Source organism: Heterodontus francisci, chromosome 13 (genome assembly GCF_036365525.1).
Source record: "Heterodontus francisci isolate sHetFra1 chromosome 13, sHetFra1.hap1, whole genome shotgun sequence".
Taxonomy (NCBI): Eukaryota; Metazoa; Chordata; class Chondrichthyes; order Heterodontiformes; family Heterodontidae; genus Heterodontus; species Heterodontus francisci.
The window spans coordinates 20895003-20914094 of record NC_090383.1 but is presented as its reverse complement, the minus strand read 5'-3'; the positions used below and the strand labels follow the sequence as shown (position 1 = coordinate 20914094).

Genomic DNA, 19092 nt, shown 5'->3' with positions numbered 1-19092 from the left:
GAAACTGGCTGCTCTTTTGCAGAAAGGTAACACATAACAACTTACAAGGTATAACAATCCTATCACTGTAAATTATGCTTTCATCCAACTTTCTGTGATTAATGTCACAGAACGTGCATTGATATATTCTAAAATATTTACCCACTAGTTTTTGTTTCTGTTTGTCTTTTTATTAACTTTTGGTGGCAATGTTTTCCATAGATCAGTGAGCGCTCATTTGCTGGTTATAGGAATGTTGTAACATTCGAGGGAATTTTTGTTCTGTCTTCCATTTTAACATTAATATGGCAAACTTTTCCGTAAGCTTTATTTTCTCACACTGTTATGGTATTTATTACTCCTGTCTGCAGGTTGAGTCTCACAGTATTCTGTGTGATGTGTACATTATTTTTTTTAATGTGGCTCATTGAGCTATAACAAATGCAGAAGTTTTATATGATTGATAACCATACTTGTTATAGACCAGAGATACTATTGGGGGAATGTTAATTTGCAAATATTCAGCATATCTGTTTGCCTATTAAAATAAGTTTTTTGATGACGGAGAGCAACTCAAAACATAAGCCTATCTTTTCTGATCACAATTGCAGAGTATTTATCAACTAAAATAAAGTAGAGAGAAATTCAGACAAACAGTTTGTGTGTTAGTACCTCAGAAGGAGCCGATATTTTTGAAATCAGTAAATTGTCAACTTGTCTGTGTTTGTTCTCTGTGTGTAGATAATTCTCAGGATGTTGAAGAAAATCAATCCACAGCTGTTGACAGAAGTTCACAAGTTGAAAAAATGAAATGGACCCGCTATGTAAGGTATTTACGTACAGTTGTGTAGCCAGTCATCTCAAGCTGACTCTGGGTCTCAGCTGTAGCATCCAATATTCTGTAGTTATGTCGCACTGAAATATGCTTAACTACATAGTTGTGGGGTGGGGAGGTTGGGGGGGGGGGGTGAAATTGATCTTGGATGGTAACGCAAAGCAGGCTATAATGAATTTTCAACACAGTTTTACATCCTGTTCAGTGCAACTAAACTCCATTTCCGTTCCCAAGTACTGCTAAATATCAGGGCAATGAAAATTCCAGGGGTTTTCTTCGCCAGTCTAAGTGTGGTGAGAAGAATGACCCTCCACCTGGAGCTGGGGATACACACCCTCATCCCAAATCCTAGGGAGGTAGTCTTTCAAATGACTGGGATGGCACATCATTTCACCAAGGGCACACAAGTCCAGTGGCCAATACTTGAACCACATCCAGCTAACCTGACTAGGGGGTTTGGGGTGGGGGGTGTTCCTGAGAACCCTCCTAGGCTGAAGAAAAGCAGGATGTACCTTTCTCTTTTCTGCTCTGGGAGCAACATGCACGCATTTTAAAGGTAACTAATTCTCTTCGGAGGTGTGAAAGATGCAGTGTAAATGTAACTTCTTACTTTCTTGCTATAATGGATGCTCAATACTATTACAGAGCACTCATTACTTCTCCGTTCAGTCCGGACAGTCTCAGACTGAACACTATCTTCAGTGATGTACTTCCTTTCTGATGTGGTGATCATTTCCTTAGTAATGTCAATCCTCTTTTATTCTTCTCCACCTCCTATGATTAGGGCCCTACCAAATTCACGGCCGTGAAAAATGTATCACGGACTGTGAAATCTCAGGTCCTTCATGAAATCAACCATTTCGCACATTTTATTCATTGACACAAGGCTCAGCTCGCTGATTGCTGGGCATGTTGCGAACATCACACATTTTACTGATTGACACAAGGCTGAACGTGCTGACTGGTAGATGAGGGAGGCCTTCTGGTGCAGTTTTGAGAGAATCAGTCTCAAGTATTAGCAGACGAATGAGAATGCCAGAGTGAGCAGATCCAAAACAGCCACAGCCATTACTGCAGCACATCGAGTGAAAGAATTTGGAAGCCAAATTCTGCATGCCAATGTTGGAATACTGTTTTGTACAAGCTGCAGTGTTTCATTGGACCACACACAGCGGGCAACGGTTCAGCGCCACTTAGAGTCTGAAAGCCATCATAGCAGAAAGAGAGCATCAGACACCGCAGTGCTGGAAAACAAACACACAAAAAGACAAGCAATGATTTAATCTCTTTTTAAGAAGTAGACAGAGAGCTCAGAAAATCGTCAGTTGGTTACAGTGTAACTTGTGAATGCAAGCGCCAACATATCATTGGAAAAACTTGACCACCTAGAGCTGCAGGTCATTCAACGTAATGTGCATAATGGTGGTTGCTTGCCAAGTGCAAATAAACTACGACAGGACTACCTACCAAAGATTTTTGCTACACATTGTGAGGAGATGAAGTCTCAGATTAACGCGCATAAGTCTTTTGTAATTATTTGTGATGAGTCCACTGATAAACAAGACAACTATGTGCCACACGTTTTGTTTGATTTTATGTCTGGTAAGGCTGAAGATGTACAGTTGGGAAAGCTAACAACAATGCTCGCAGACTGTGTCCACATAGAAGCTGTTGATTACACCACAGTTTCCTAAGCGATAAACAAAACAGATTCAAAATACGATGCAGGTTTCAACAAAGTGTCTGCTTTCACTAGTGACAATGCAACTTACATGACAAAATCTTTCCGATCTGTGCTCCATAAGGTGTAATGCCTAATGCTGTCCATAATACATGTAATGCGCATTAAATTTCTTGTCAGTGAGCTGTGGAAAAGCAAGTTTGGTAAAGTCCATAAAAAGGTCAGCTATATTAAAAAGATCTTCAAACACTGCCCTAGCCACAAGCTTTAATACAGGCAACACATTGCAAATGTGGCCAGAATTGAGGAACAAAACTTGCCCTTTCTCCAGAGCCAGTAATTTACACATTGGAATTCTTGGTTTCAGGCAGTACAGTATTATGCAGCTCACCTGGGATGCTACTCAGACTTCGCCTCAGAAGAGCTCACACCAACACTGAAAACACAGTTTTTAACAGACATTGTAACCCTTCTAAACAATGCTCAGCTTAATGAGGAGGTTCAGATGGTTGCCAAGAATGCTACACGACTGGTGGATTAGATTACTTAGTTTGAATCTCGATAAGTTGCAATCCACAAAATTTACAATAAAGTAATGGACTGTTCTGGGCTGAAGTACAGTCAAATGAACAACACTCCGATGACACTGAATTAAATACCTGTGCTCAACAGGTGTTTCTTGCATAGCAAAGAAGCTCAAACAATATTATTGCTACACGGAAGAGTCAAGCGGTGAAGAGAAAGCGGCTCAGAGGTTTCAACAACCTTCTGCAGCATTCCTGAAAGCTGTCCATATCTTTGACCCTGCACAAATGCACCTTTTGATGGTGGATTTGAACTCATTTGATGCAATTCCTGGCTTTGACAAGAACTGTAGACTGGAGATTCCTGCTTATAAAAAGCATAGTAAAAGAAGCAGATTGTACTTTGCCTGTGCTGCAGTTTTGGAATTCTGTGGATTCCCCACCTTGCAAGCCTAACACGGTGCTGTCTGACAATTCCAAGTAACTCTGTGCATGCAGAGAGAGCTGTGTCTAAACCCGGGCAGGTGTTCACAGCACAGAGACAGGGAATGAAAGAAAGAGACAGTTGCAGGTTGCTCCATGCTCAATTTCAACCACTGACTTCAGTGAGTAAAGAATGTGACTTGTTTATAGTCAGCTTTTTAACAACAGTTTTGAGTATACAATAAAGGCCATTTGAAACCAGAAGCCCCCTTGCCTTTTTTTTGTTATAAATGGAACATTTTTATGGTTTGTTGCAACAACATGAAATTTATGATTTAAATATGTGAAATCATGAAATTCACAGTTCTTAAAATGCCGTGACTGTACAATTTGTAAAGTTTGACCATGAATTAGATAGCCCTACCTAATGAAGAACAAAGAGTTTAGTTTCCAGTCTTACCTCCTGCTGAAACCAAATTTCTATTGATGCTAGATGTCACATTAATTAGTGCTTCTCAATCCCAAAATTATTCCTAGTAGAAATGAAAATGTACAGAACTGGCAGGGAGCATTCCCATCCACATGGCCAATCCCAGAGTCAATAAATCCCATACTGTATACTAGTGGCATTTTCCTAAGTGCTTGTTGAAATTTTGGAAAGTGCGTTGGTGATGGGCAAGGTTTTCCTGTGCCCCTGGATACTCCTGTAATTACCAGTTATCTATAACACCCATCTATCATTTTTTGAACTCCCTCTTGAACTTATCAGCATCATCTACCACTACTGTCAGTTCCACACATTCACCACCCATTTTCCTTTGATGTGCACAGCCTGTTTATCCCCTGTGCAGTAAGTTCTGGACTGCTGCGCCATCACACAGCTTAGAGGGAACATGGTTCTCCACCCTCTGTACATTGCCAATCCAAATGTTGTTCTCGCCTTCACTCTTGTGAGCACAAGCCTTTGCCTCAAGTTATAGAGTTTAGGGTTTTGTAGCACAATTTATTTGGATTTGCTTGGAAACAGCAACAACAACTTATATTTATATAGCGTCTTTAACGTAATAAAACATCCCAAGGCTTCTCAGGATCATTATAAAACCAAGTATGACACCGAACCACATAAAGAGATGTTAAGTCATATCACCAAAAGCTTGGTCAAAAAGGTAGGTTTTAAGGAGTGTCTTAAAGGAGGAAAGTGAGGTGAAGAGGTGTGGAGAGGATATTCCAGAGCTGAGGACCTAGGCAACTGAGAGCACAACCACCGATGGTGGAGCAATTAAAATCAGGGATGCTCAGGAGACCAGCACTGGAGGAGTGCAGATATCTTGGAGGGTTGTGGGACTGGAGGAGATTACAGAGATCAGGAGGGGCGAGACCGTGGAGGGATTTGAAAGCAAGGATGAGAATTTTAAAATCAAGACTTTGCTTGAATGGGAGCCAATGTAGGTCAGCGAGCATAGGGGTGATAGGGGAACAGGACTTGGTGCAAGTTAAGACACAGGCAGCAAAGTTTTGTATGACTTCAAATTTACAGAGAGTAGAATGTGGGAGACCTGCCAGGTGTGCCTTGGAATAGTCAAGTCTAGATGTAACGAGGGTATGAATGAGGGCTTTAGCAGCAGATGTGCTGAGACAGGGGGGAAGTTGGGCAATGTTATGGAGGTGGAAATAGGCGGACTTAGTGATGGCGTGAATATGAGATTGGAACCTCATCTCAGGGTCAAATGTGATGCCAAGTTTGCGAACAGTCTGGCTTTATCTCAGACTGTTGCCAGGGAGAGGGATGGAGTTAGAAGCTAGGGAACAGAGTTTGGAATGGGGATCGAAATGCTAAAAGTGTTTGTTTTCTCCAATTTAACCGTTCGCAACATAAATGTAAGATGATGAGAGGATGGTGGGGGTGGGGGTGGGGTGGGAATGGAAATAATATAAGCCATAGGCTACAGGCAACAACACAGGAGAGGAATCTGGTGATACCATGCCTAATTGTAGCAGGTATAGCAGGTGTATCCAGTGTTGAACATCTAAATAGAATTTGCAGATCCTCACTGTCGAATTTATGGCTGGATTTTCACTACTGGTGGCAAGAAATAGAAGTTGGGACCGTTTCCAAGTCACGAACCCGCCCCCGGGAGGGAGGAAACGGTTATCGTCCCCAAGTTTCATGGGAGCGGCTCCTTAATTGGCAGATGGGTTTGATGGCCAATTAGCAGCCGCAGGGGAGCTGGGGGGGGGGTGGGAACAGAGGTGGGACTACTCAAGTGCAGGCCCAATTTAAGGAGGCTATGGCTGCTGTTACTTCAGACTAGAAGAGCAGAGAAGATTGGAATTCAAGAATACCTCAGGAGAGCCAGAGGCCTTGAACCAGGGGCAGGGTCACCCCTCGATTCTCTGATGTAGACCTGGAGCTCCTCCTGGAGGCCATAAGGGAGAAGAGGGTGGTCCTCTTCCCAGAGGTTGGTGGGAGGTGGCCACCCTCCCAGACTAAGTAGGAATGGATGGATGTTGCCTGAGGCCGAATGCTGCTCCTGAACATGGGAGGAGTGTACGCCCAGGTCACCTACTGACTGCTCAGAAAGGCGCAGAGCCAAAGTGCTCCTGAGGACCTGTCACCACTGATACATGCAGCTTTTAATGAATTGGAGCTGCTGGCATTGGCCCTATAAGCTAGCAATGCCTTTATCATGCTCTCTTTTGTCCATGCAGGAGAAATAGGCTCATCACACCAGGGAGGGGGCTCAGAATGGTGGAGGGATCTCCTACCTTCATGTGATCTCAGCCAAAGATGAAGCAGAGATGGAAATAGCCAGGATCGCCGACCTTGAGGAAGTTGGCAATGGTGAGATGGGCACTCATGGAGGATATGGTGATTAGAGAGTGCAATGTGCTCACCAGGAGGGAGCCTTGCATTCCACACCGTCCGACAGTACACCGAACACTGAGTTGCATCAGGAAGCCTCAGCTCTGCAGAAGCCTATGCTCTCCAAGGCAACCTCTCGTGATCTCTAGTGTTTCCCACAGGTACAGACACAAAGCCAAGGAGACCATTTCCGTCACCATCACAGGGCCAGGCGCAACAGCAGAGCTCTGAAGAAGCACTGTCACACCTTACAAGCGCACCATCCACCAACACGCAGTAACCTCGATGGGTCCTCGCGTGCAGTTAGATAGGGTGGCACTGGGGAAGGAGTACAGCACTAGTGTGCAGGAGGAGGTGCCAGAGGCTGATGCAGCTGTGGGCTGTTCCCCTCAAAGGTGGGAGGACAGACACAATCCTGCTCAGCTGGCAACAGATGCAGGGTCTCAGGAGTCACTGGAAAGGAGGTTATACCTAGACCAATCGCAGAAGATGTGCTCCGACATGTCGGAATTCCCTGAGGCAGTGCGGGGTCATGAGCAGTGAGTGGAGAAGTCCATCCACCTCATGTGCGCCACCATGGGCTCAGAACTTTGAAAGCATGAGCTCCTCCATTGAGAGCTTGGTCAACCTCACGGACAGCCATATGTGGCACCTTGGAGTGCTTGCAGGTACTGTGCACTGATGTTCACAGGATGCATGCCACACTATCTAGCATGGACTGGTCCGTGGTGCTGATGGAGCAGGGATGTCTGGAGGGAATGCCAGTTGCGTCCCTGCTGGTGCTCCCCTCCAGCCATCCGGAGCACCAACAACAGGCTGAGGATGTCAACAAAGAGAATGAGAGTGCCAACCCTCACAGGGCACCATCAGCATCTTCAGCCTCCTTGGCCCCTCTGACAGAGGGAGCATCTATGCAGCAGGGCCCAGTGACGGAGGCTGTCCCTGCATTAATGCAAGTGCAGCAGCTTCTGGAGATAACCCCACTAGCACCTCCACCCCGAGGACAACCGCCACGTGCATCTCAGCCACAAGCCAAGACAAGTGGGCAGGCTGCCTCCATCTTCTCCAAGACCACATGGGGAGCACCACACAGAAGTGGCCGAGCACGGAGGCCACTGCGTTGCGTAGAACACTGAGTGGGTCACTCAGGTGTCTTCTTTCTATAACTGTGTACTGTTTTTCTTTATCAGCACCAGACATGTGAGCCTCTTTTTATTAGTGGTGGGACAAGAAAAGAGGTATGAAGTGGTGAAGCAAGCAAGGGATAGATTTTCGGACCCACCAGGGCCAGGAGCGGAGGTGGGTGAGAGCTAAAAATAGTCCCATCGACTCCATCGCACCTCCGGGCCATATTTGCGGTGGCAGGATTGGGGGCCAGCAGGGCTGCCCTCCTGTACGTGTCAGATAGCCAATCAGGTTCATTAAGAGCCTAATTGAGAAAAATTAAAAGAGGCTGACTTGAATTTTCCAGTCTAGAAGCCCTCCCTGCCTGCCTGGGTGCAGGAGCAGCCACAGGCCACCCTGTAGAGAGATGTAGAGTCATAAAGTGTCATAGAGTAATTTACGGCACAGAAGGAGGCCATTCAGCCCATTGAATCCATGCCGGCTCTCCAATTCAGTCAGTCCCACTCCAATGCTCAATCCCTGTAGCCCTGGAAGTCTATTTCCTTCAAGTAGCCATCCAATTTCTTTTTGAAGTCATTAATTGTCTCCACTTCCACCACCTTTGTGGGCAGCGAGTTGCAGGTCATTACCACCAGTTGCATAAAAAAGTTCTGTCTCATATTCCCCCGGATCTCTTGCCCAAAACATACAATCAGTGTCCCCTATTTCCCCCCACCTACATCTCTGGCCCTCCAGCTTCTAGAGCCGGCCCACCATCCTTAATTGGACAGTGAACCTGCCCTCTGGTCATAATTGGCTAGCTCAGGGAAAATCACAGATGAGTGACTGTTACTCCCCAGGGGCATGTTCAGGACCCGGAAACAGTCCCGACTTCTCTTTCCCGCCCCTGGAGGGAAATTCCAACCAGAAGTTTTCATCAACAATGATGGTGAAACCTCTGGGTAGATGTGCATCCTTCATTGGCATAACAGTCTACATGTTCCAGGCTGCGTCTTCAATGGAAGTGTTAGCACAGGCAGCTAAGAGTTAGTTCCGTAGTATGCTGGGTCAGAGGGGCTCAGTTGAAACATGCCTGAATCCCTGACTTTCATGTTATCCTGACGAGCCCCTCAAGCCCCACACCGGCCCCAGTCATCTCCCTGTGCAGGCAGGGCATCTTGGTATTCTGCATCTTCCCCCTCTGCCTCCTCTTTCTCCTCCTCTACCATGTCATGCTCCTCCTCTTCCTCCGATGAACTCTGTCCTTCCAGGGCCTCACCGTCCTCAAGATTCACACCTTTCTGGAGGGCCATATTACGGAGAGCGCAGCAGACCATCACAATGAGCAAAACCCTTGAAGGTGTGGATTGCAGGGTGCAGCCGAACCAGTCCAGCCGCCAGAACTGCATCTTGAGAAGCCTGATAGCCTGTGCAATGGTGGTCCTGGTGAGCAGATGGCTTTGGTTGTATCACCTCTGCCTCTGTCACTGGCTCTCGGAGAGGGTGAGTAGCCGTCCCATCAAGGGATATCATTTTGTCACCTAGAATCCATCCACGGAGTTGGGGGTTGGAGTGAAGAGCTGCGGCACGCTAGACTACCAGAGGCTGAAGGAGTAATTGCAGCTGCCAGGAAAGCGAGCACACACATGCATGAAGCTCTTGTTGTGATTGCAGATTAGCTTCACATTGAAGGAGTGGAAGCCCCTCCTGTTGATGAATTTGAGTGGGCAGTCACTGGGTGTCTTGATGCCACAAGGGTACAATCAATGATGCCTTGAACCTGGGGGAGTCCAGCTCTGGCAGTGAGGCCCCATCTGTCTGGAATTGAATGTACTGTCCAGCTCTGGCAAATAGGGCATCAGTGACCTGTGTGATGCAGTGGTGTGCAGCCGTTTTCTAGTGGCCACCAAGGTCCATAGCTGATCCTTGGAAGGAGCCAGAAGCGATAAAAGTTCAAGGCCGCAGTGACTTTGATGGCTACTGGCAGGGCATGACAACCAGTGCTGTCAGGTGTGAGGTTTCCTGTGACCATCTGCCTGGCGAGTTGCAGAATACTGCGGCACTGATTCTCAGTCATCTCCACATAGATCCTTCTTTGCCAGTAGATCCAATGCTGAGGGTATGGCCTCCATGTTCTTCCTGTCCTTCGTCCCTCTCCCCTGCCCTCCAGATCCCTGATGCTTTGCCCATCCTGCGGAGGGTGTTGCTCCTCATCGCCAGTGCGCCGAAAATCTGAGAGTCATTCTTCCATTGCCAGCTACAATCTTCCTTGTGCTCAGGTGGTAATCCCCCCCCCCCCCCCCCACAATTGTGCTTGGCAGCCTTGCCGCCTCCTCTTATGCCCCCACAATGCCAGGAAGGTGATGACCCTCTGCACTGCCCGAGTGCTGAGTGCCCACTCTCTCCACCAGCTACGCTGAGACGATGGCACATGTCTCCCAATGGGGGAGTCATTCACCCTGGTATGGGGGCCAGCTAATTCAACCTTCATTTAGCTGGTCTGTCCCAGACAGTGCGTGCAACCCATGCTCCCCTGTGAAAATCACAACATGCCCCTTAACAAGCTCTCAATGAGCTCCTTAACCATCTTAATTGGCTTTTGTAATGGATTGGGCGGGATCTTGGGGCTGTCCTTCCCCCTACCACCACCCTGGTGATACTGGCCAGCACCGGGAATGGTGCCAGTATTTTCAGGTCCCACCAGATCCTGGCAGGACCCGACAATTCACCCCCATGTTTTTATCATGTGTTGGCACTGCAGCGGCTGATTTTAGCATACACGGTAAAAACCGTTTCCACCGGAAGAAGGGTCAATAACCTGAGGGCACCGATTTAAGGTAATTGGCAAAAGGACCAGAGGGGAGATGAGAATTCTTTTACGTAGCGAGTTCTGATGATCTGGAATGCACTCCCTGAAAGGGTGGTGAAAGCTGCTTCATTGGGAACATTAAAAGGGAATTGGATAAATACTTGAAAGGGAAAAATTTGCAGGGCTATGGGGAAGGAGAACCCTGTGTATTCTGTAATCCTGGCCACATGCACATCCAGATTTTTATCACTGCATCATTGACACTGTGCCTTTAGTTTTCTAGGCCCTAAACTCTGAAATTCTCTTCCTAAACCTCGCTGCCTCTTCTCCTCTCTCCTCGTTAATACATACCTGTTTCACCAAACTTTTGGTCACTTGCCCTATGTGGATCGATGTTGAGCTTGTATAAGACACTAGTTCGGTCTCAGCTGAAGTATTGCATCCCGTTCTGGGCGCCGCACTTTAGGAAAGATGTGAAGGTATTGGGGAGAATGCGAAAAGATTCACAAAAATGGTTCCAAGGACAAGGAACTTCAGTTATGAAGATATATTGGAGAAGTTAGGACTGTTTTCCTTGGAGAAGAGAAGGCTGGGAGGTGATTTGATGGAGGTATTCAAAATCTGGACAGAGTAGGTAGAGAGAAACTTACCACTTGTGTAGGGATCTAGAATGAGAGGGCACAAATTTAAAGTAAGTGGTAAAAGAAGCAAAAGTGACATGAGGAAAATTTTTTTCATGCTGCCAGTGGTTAAGGTCTGGAATGCGCTGCCTGAGAGTGTGGTGGAGGCAGGTGCAATTGAAGCATTCAAAAGGGAATTAGACTGTTATATGAAAAGGAAGAATGCACAGAGTTACAGAGAGAAGGCGGAAGAATAGCACTAAGTGAATTGCTCATTAGGAGAGCTGTTGCAGACACGATGGACTGAATGGCCTCCTTCTGTGCTGTAATAATTCTGTGATTCTGTGAATACCTATTTTGTCGGATTACACTCCTATGAAGTGCCTTGGGTTGGTTTACTACATTAAAGGCACTATGTCAATGCAATTTGTTGTTGTGGTAGTACTTGTTGAGTAGGGAAGCAGAACTAATTGTTCAAAGAACTGGCACAGGCAAGATGGGTCAAATAGCCTTCTTCTATGGTTGTACTTGTGGCAGATTTTTTAAAAACATACCAGTGGGGGAAAACTTGGTCAGGTAATGCCGCAGACTATTGTCCCTTGGTTGTGGGCAGACAATGCTGCCAGCCATTACCTGTATGGTCCACACGGGTTTCTTCATTGATATCATTGAAGAAACCCATGCAGGTAGCAGCTGGCAGTGCTGTCTGCACAATCCCCCACCCCAGGAATCAACGTAGTATGCGTAGTGCTGCTTGAGGTGACGCAACGCAATCAAATTTTTTCCCCGGTGTGTCCGACCAGGACTTTTTCCTGTCAATAAATGATAATTCAAGTAGTTAATGCTCAGAATGGTGATAGAATGAACTGATTATGTATCAACAGGACTACTCGACCTCAACCACTTCTCAGGGATGAAAGAACTATTGAAGAACAGGGGAAGAGCAAGGTGGAAGAAATTCGCAAGTTCCGCCAAAGGCGAGAGGTAGTCCTTGAACAGCGAGAGACAGAAAGGCAGGCTCGCCGTCAGCTGAAGGCAGAGCAGCTGCAAATGTACGAGGATTTGCAGGTGAGGTCATTTGTTCCCAGAAACTTTCCTTGCAGAGCTTCTTTGATAAACTGGAAAGTGCTTGGCTTGTTGCAGCACATACTCCAAAGGAATTTCAGTCCTTTTCAGACTTAGTTTAAGCACAACATCTAGGCTGACATTCACAATGTAATACAGAGGGAGTGCTGCACTGTTGGAGGTGCCATGTTTTTGATTAGGCTCCGTCTGCCCCCTCAGGTGGTTGCACAAGATCCCACATCACTAGTTTGAGGAAAGTATAGTGAGTTCTTCCCGGTGCCTTGGCCAATATGTATCCCTTGACCAACAGCAATAAAACAAGTTAGTTGGTCATTTACCTCATTGCAGTTTGTGGGACCATACTTTGCACAAATTAGCTGCCGCTTTTCCTACATTACAACAGTGACGACACCCCAGAAGTTCTTCATTGGCGATAAAGTGCTTTGGAATGTCCTGAGGTCATGAAAGATGCTATAAAAATGCAAGTTCTTTCTTTATCTTTCTTTCTTCTGGTCCTCATTTTTTTCCCATTTTCCAACTCCATTTGTATCTAAACCTTTGCGTCACTTTTATTTGCTAAATGGCATCTCAAAGTTTTGCTTTGACAATAACTTCAACAGCAAAAATTTCTTCAGGGCTTTTACCCTGCCACTTCATAACTTCAGTGTAAATGGGTTTTCTGTCAAACTTCTGCTGATGTAACATCAATGGAGCAGGTGAAGCACTGAGGAGATTGCCAGTGCAAATGTTTACTTTGTTTCTCCTCATTTGCGATCCAATTTGGAAATGGGGCCCATCTTAATGATTTTTTTTTAAAGAAAGGTAGAAGTATAAAAACTGAACAACTAGTGCAACATTCTGCATAGAATTTACAGCACAGAAACAATATGGAGACCAGAACTGTTCACAGTACTTCAAGTATAGTCCGACAATGGTTTTATACCAATTTAACATAACTTCTCTGCTTTTTAACATGTCATGTTAGGGCCCCACCTGCCAAGAATGAGGCACATTAATTTTGTCATGAACATTGATTTTAAACTTTTACTGGAGTGAAGAAAAGACAGGTTAAACAGATCAGCCGTAGCTGAAAAAGACATTTGCATATTAACAAACAGTGATTGGAAGGACAATGGAGCATTCCCTGACACATTCAACCCACAATGGACCTTGATCACCAGGTATTGTGTGTAAGAGGAGCATTCCAGAGACTGCTAAGGTGATGTAATCCAAGATGTGGTCAAACCAGTTAGTCACACGAATAACCTGCTTGGCAACCTGGGTTTTTCTAAATTGTACAAAAAGTTTGAACTCAGAGAGAAAGACTGTTTGCTTCTTGATTGAGAAGATCTCTCCTGTCTGCTCTCACTCACAAGCCTCTGAATCCACTGAAGACACATGAACCCCAAGAGAGAAAAGTCTCTTACAGCGAATAAGATTTAAGAAGAATACTGGGCCCCAACAAAAAGCAAGAACTACCTACTATCAAGGACTCTACAGTGAGCTCAAAGAACCATAACAAAAACTCTTCAAATATTGCCTCAAACTTTTCCACTGAATTTTTCTTCTCTTTTCTCTCTCTATTTACATGTGTGTATCACATATGCATGCTCGCATGGGCACGTCTTGTATCCGTAGACGTTAACCGAATTAGAGTTTAAGTTTAATAAATTTCAACTTTTCTTCTTTAAACCTAAGAAAGCCTGTTTGTGCTGGTTTCTTTGCCTTATAATTCGAAAGCGGTGAACAAAGATTCACCAAGGGGGAGCTAAAAACAAGGTATGTTTAAAATTAAACCCTGTTACGGCAAGACCAGGTGAAGGCTGAAAGGGAACCCTAGACCTCTCTCTCAACTGGTCGTAACACATTTTATCCCCCTAGAAATGAACCTCAACATTTTGTTTGCTTTTTTATGGACCTTTTTTTAAAATATGTTCATGGGATGTGGGCATTGCTGGCAAAGCCAGCATTTATTGCCCATCCCTAACTGCCCTTGAGAAGGTGGTGGTGAGCCACCAAAGTGCTGTTGGGCATAGGGTTCCAGGCTTTTGACCCAGCAACGACGAAGGAATGGTAATATATTTCCAAGTCAGGATGGTGTGTGACTTGGAGGGGAACTTAGAGGTGTTCCCACACCCCTGCTGTCCTTGCCCTACGTGGTAGAGGTTGTCAGTTTAGGATATGCTGTCAAAGAAGCCTTGGCAAGTTGCTGCACTGCATTTTGTAGATGGTTTGCACTGCAGTCGCATTATGCCAGTGGTGGAGGGAGTTAATGTTTAAGGTGGTGGGTGAGTGTCGATCACTCAGGCTACCTTGTCCTGGATGGCGTGGAGCTTTATTTTGTTGTTGGAGCTGCACTCATCTAAGCAAGTGGAGAGTACTCCATTGCACTACTGGCTTGTGCTTTGTAGATGGTGGAGAGGCTATGAGGAATGAAGAGGTGAGTCACTCACTGCAGAATATCCAGCCACTGGTCTGCTCTTGTAGCCACAGTATTTATGTGGCTGATACAATTAAATTTCTGGTCAATGGTGACCCCCAGGATGTTGATGGAGGATTCTATGGAGGTAATGCCATTGAATATCAAAGGGAGATGATTAGACTCTTTCTTGTTGGATATGGCAATTGCCTAGCAAATATGTGGCACTAATGTTACATACCACTTATCAGACCAAGCCTGGATGTTGTTCAGGTCTTGCTCCACATGGGCACTGACTGCTTCATCTGAGGAATTGTGAATGGAACTGAACATTGTGCAAGCATCAGCAAATATCCCCAATTCTGACCTTGTAATGGCGGGAAGGTCATTGATGGATAGTGTCCTGAGGAATTCCTGCAATGCCATCCTGGGGCTGAAATGATTGGCCTCCAACTACCACAACTATCTTCCTTTGTGTTAGATATGACCTCTGATTCCCATTGGCTTCAATTTTACTATGTCTCCCTGATGCCACACTTGGGTCAAATGCTGCTTTGATGTCAAGGGCAGTCACTCTCACCTCATCTCTGGAATTCAGCTCTTTTATCCATGTTTGGATCAAGGCTGCAATGAGGCCTGTAGCCAAATAATCCTGAGGGAGCCCAAACTAGGCATAATTTAACAGGTTATTGGTGAGTAAATGCCGCTTGATAGCACTGTCAACGACCACCTTCCATCACTTTGCTGATGATTAAGAACAGTAGCACTGTGGTCATGTTACTGAACTAGTAATCCAAAGACCTGGACTAATGAGCTGGTGACATGAGTACAAATCCCACCATGGCAGCTAGGGAATTTAAATTCAGTTAATAAATTAAAATATGGAATTAAAAAGCCAGTATCAGTATGGTGAACATGTAACTACTCAATTGTTGTAAAAACCCATCTAATTCACTAATGTTCTGTAGGGAAGGAAATCTGCCATTCTTTCCTGTTCTTGCCTTTTTTGACTCCAGACACACGGCAATGTGGTTGACTCTTAACTGCCCTCTGAAATAGTCTAGCAAGCTATTTAGTTAAGGGCAATTAGGGACAGGCAATAAGTGCTAGCCTTACCAGCAACGCACACATCCCGTGAATGAATTTTTTTAAAAGACTGATAGGCGGTAATTGTCCAATTGTATTTGTCCTACTTTTTATTGACAGTGCATAATTGGGCAATTTTCCACATTGTTGGGTAGATGCTAGTATGGTAGCTGTACTCAAAGAGCGTGACTAGAGGAGCGGGTAGTTCTGAAGCACTGCAGCCAGGATGTTGCTGAGCCCATAGCCTTTGCTGTATCCAATGCACTCAGCCCTTTCTTGATATCATGTGTATTGAATTGAATTGGCTGAAGACCTGAGATGATAGGGACCTCAGGAGGAGGCCAAGATGGATCATCTACTCAGTAATTCTGGCTGACGATGGTTGCAAATACTTCAGCCTTGGCTTTTGTACTCATGCTGGGCTCCCCCATCATTGAGGATGGGGATGTTCATAGATCCACCTGCTGTTGTTAGTTGTTTAATTGTCCACCATCATACATGACAGGATGTGGCAGGACTGCAGAGCTTTGATCTGATCTGTTGATTGGGAAATCACTTCGCTCTGTTTTTTGCATGCAGCTTCTGCTGTTTAGCATGCATGTAATCCTGTGTTGTAGTTTCACCAGGTTGGCACCACGTTTTCAGGTGCACTTGGTGCTGATCCTGGCATACACTCCTCATTGAACCAGGTTTGGCTACCTGGCTTGCTAGTAATGGTAGAGCGAGGGATATGGCAGGCCATGAGGTTACAGATTGTAATGGAATTGAGTTCTTATGCTGCCTCATGGAAGCCTAGTTTTGAGTTGCTAGATCCTTTTGAATCTATCCCATTTAGCAGGCTGATAATTCCACCCAACATGATGGAGACTGTCCTCAGTGCAAAGATAGGACTTTGTCTCCGCAAAGGCTATGCTGTGGTCACTCCTATCAATATTGTCATGGACAGATGCATTTGCGACTGGTAGATTGATGAGGACGAGGCCAAGTAGGAATTTTCCTTGTTTTGGTTCTCTCACCACCTGCCAATAGCCCAGTCTACTGGCTTTTTCCTTCAGGAATCAGCCAACTGTTGATGATGGACGTTGAAGTTCCCTACCCAGCATACACTCTGTTCCCTTGCTGCAAGCTCCGCACAGGCAGTACCCAGAATTGAACCCGGGTCGCTGGAGCTGTGAGGCTGCGGTGCTAACCACTGCGCCACTGTGCCACCCCATATCTTCTTTCTTTTTTCATCAAGAATTAGCAAGTATTTGACCAAAGTAGTTTGTTTTTTTATCTTTTTTTGGTAACAGACCTCTGCAGTGAATTTCTGTATTTTTTCCAGTGTGTGTGTGAGTGTAGTTGGGGAATTTTTAAAAAGGAAACTTTCATATTTTAATTGGTATGTTAATGCTTTGCTTCATTACTGGTTAAGTCACGTTTTCTAATAAACTGATAATTTTGTTGTTTATTAAAGAAGCCTGGTTGGTGTATTTTGTTCTGAGAAAAAAAATGCAGAGTATATGATTGGCTATATCGGTTACCGAGTAAACATTTACATAGATCAGAGCTGGCGGGCAGCCATAAAGACAGGGCTAAATTGTGGCGAGTCGAAGAGACTTAGTAGTTGGCAGGAAAAAAGACAGAGGCGCAAGGGGAGAGCCAACTGTGCAACAGCCCCAACAAACAAATTTCTCTGCAGCACCTGTGGAAGAGCCTGTCACTCCAGAATTGGCCTTTATAGCCACTCCAGGCGCTGCTTCACAAACCACTGACCACCTCCAGGCGCGTATCCATTGTCTCTCGAGATAAGGAGGCCCAAAAGATTTACATAGATGTTGTGACCTGTGGAGAAGTGGAACTAGAAAAGACAGTGCACTCCTTCCACCTCAATCTTAACACTTGTCTTAAGAGTTTGATACAACTGAGTGTCTTGCTAGGTCATTTTGGAGGGCAGTTAAGAATCAATTACATTGCTGGGGGTCTGCAGTCTGCTATAGGTTGGACCAGGTATGGAGAGCAGATTTCCTTCCTGAAAGGGTAGTAATGAACGATTTGGGTTTTTACAACAAAAATCCGGTAGTTTCATGATCACCATTACTGATACTAGCTTTTTATTCCAGATTGGTTTGTTTAACTGAATTTAAATTCTCAAACTGCTTTAGTGAGATTTGAACTTATGTCTTTAGATTAGTTATCCAGAGCTCTGGATTCCTAGTCCAGTAATATAACCACTGTGCTATCATTCCCCATATTAACCTTACTAATCCACGTTGCTTCTTTTAGTGATTTGTGCATCTGAACCCTTAGATCCCTCTGCTCCTCTAACCAAATCAGACACTTACTTTCCATAGAATATGTGGCCTCCTTATTCTTTCTACCGATACGTACCACCTCACATTTAAATATATTGAAATCTATTTGCCAATTACATACTCATTCTGCAAGTTTATTACTATCCTCTTGTATTTTGTCACGGTTCTCCTCTGTATTAACTCCCCAATTTGTGTGTAACCCTTGTTTTTATACACTGCAGGCAGCCTTAGATGAAGCCCGGAACAACATCTCCCAACTTAGAGAGTCGTACAGAAATAAACTTATTGCGGAAGAAGTGAAGCAAAAAGAAATTGCAGTAATGGAAGCAGCTCTCCGAGCAGAGCAAGAGAGAAAGAGCATGAGCTCTATATCTAAAGTGTCTAAGAGCGCAGGAAGGAAAAAGTAAAACTGCAAAACGACACACCATTTCCAAAGTTTTAAATTGTATTTTTAAACACATTTCATTGTATGTCCTTGTTTTGTTGTTAACAGATTTCTGAATATTATTTCCAACATCCCATGTTGGTTTTCAGCTAAACTCTTAACTAATTTCTTTGCTAATGTTCAGAATATGTTGCTCCTTGAACTGAAAGCTAAAATATACCATAAACGCACAGCAGGTCTGTCAGCATCTTAAGAGAGGTGATAATCTGGCTTGTCCTTCACACCAGAACCCCAAGCATTAACCTATCTTTTCCTGCCTTACAGAAGTGACTACACTTCAGAAGTACTTCATTGGCTGTAAAGTGCTTTGTGACATCCTGAGGACATGAAGGGTGTTGTACGAGTGCAGTTTCTTACTTACTTTTTCATTTGCAGGTGCTGGCTGACCTGCTGTGTGTTGCATCCTTGTTTTTTTGTTTTGGATTTGCAGGTTTTTTTTCATGTATATCCTTTCTCTTGGTAATTCCTTGAGTTTTTTCAATTCTAAATCACAGTGTTATTAAACTTTATTTAGTAAATTTATTCTTCATGTTTATTCTTTGCATTCATGAAACATAGATGCGTTTAAGGGGAAGCTAGATAAATATATGAGGGAGAAAGGAGTAGAAGGATATGCTGATGAAGTGAAATTAAGTAAGGTGGGAAGAGGCTTGTGTAGAGCATAAACACCAGGATAGCCCTGTGGGCTGAATGGCCTGTTTCTGTGCTGTAAATTCTATGTACACTTTCAAAGATTGAGATGATACCTGGCCTCAGAGACATCTTCGTGCACTGGAAGCAGCCATGGTGCCCTCATTGCATCCCAGTCTATGATGGCAGGGGAGAAGAAGAAACATTGGTTCGATGGCTCTAAGGAGAGCCGGCCGCACCTCCACATCGAAAGTTGCTGGTCCTCGTGAGAAACCCCTCTAACAATGGACCAACAACTTAAACTGGAAGCCTGAG

At 44.8% G+C, this 19092-nt stretch overlaps 1 protein-coding gene across 1 annotated transcript in view; it reads left to right on the top strand.

The window, feature by feature from the left end:
• The window catches only part of adgb (androglobin), a 400763-nt gene extending 382220 nt beyond the window's left edge, over positions 1-18543 (top strand). Inside the window, exons 36-38 of the mRNA XM_068044513.1 lie at positions 721-808; positions 11723-11906; positions 17924-18543. Of these exons, the coding sequence (XP_067900614.1) occupies positions 721-808; positions 11723-11906; positions 17924-18109 (458 nt within the window). The 3' untranslated portion in view covers positions 18110-18543. The remainder of the gene's footprint in view (positions 1-720; positions 809-11722; positions 11907-17923) is intronic.
• Positions 18544-19092: the final 549 nt, after the last annotated feature.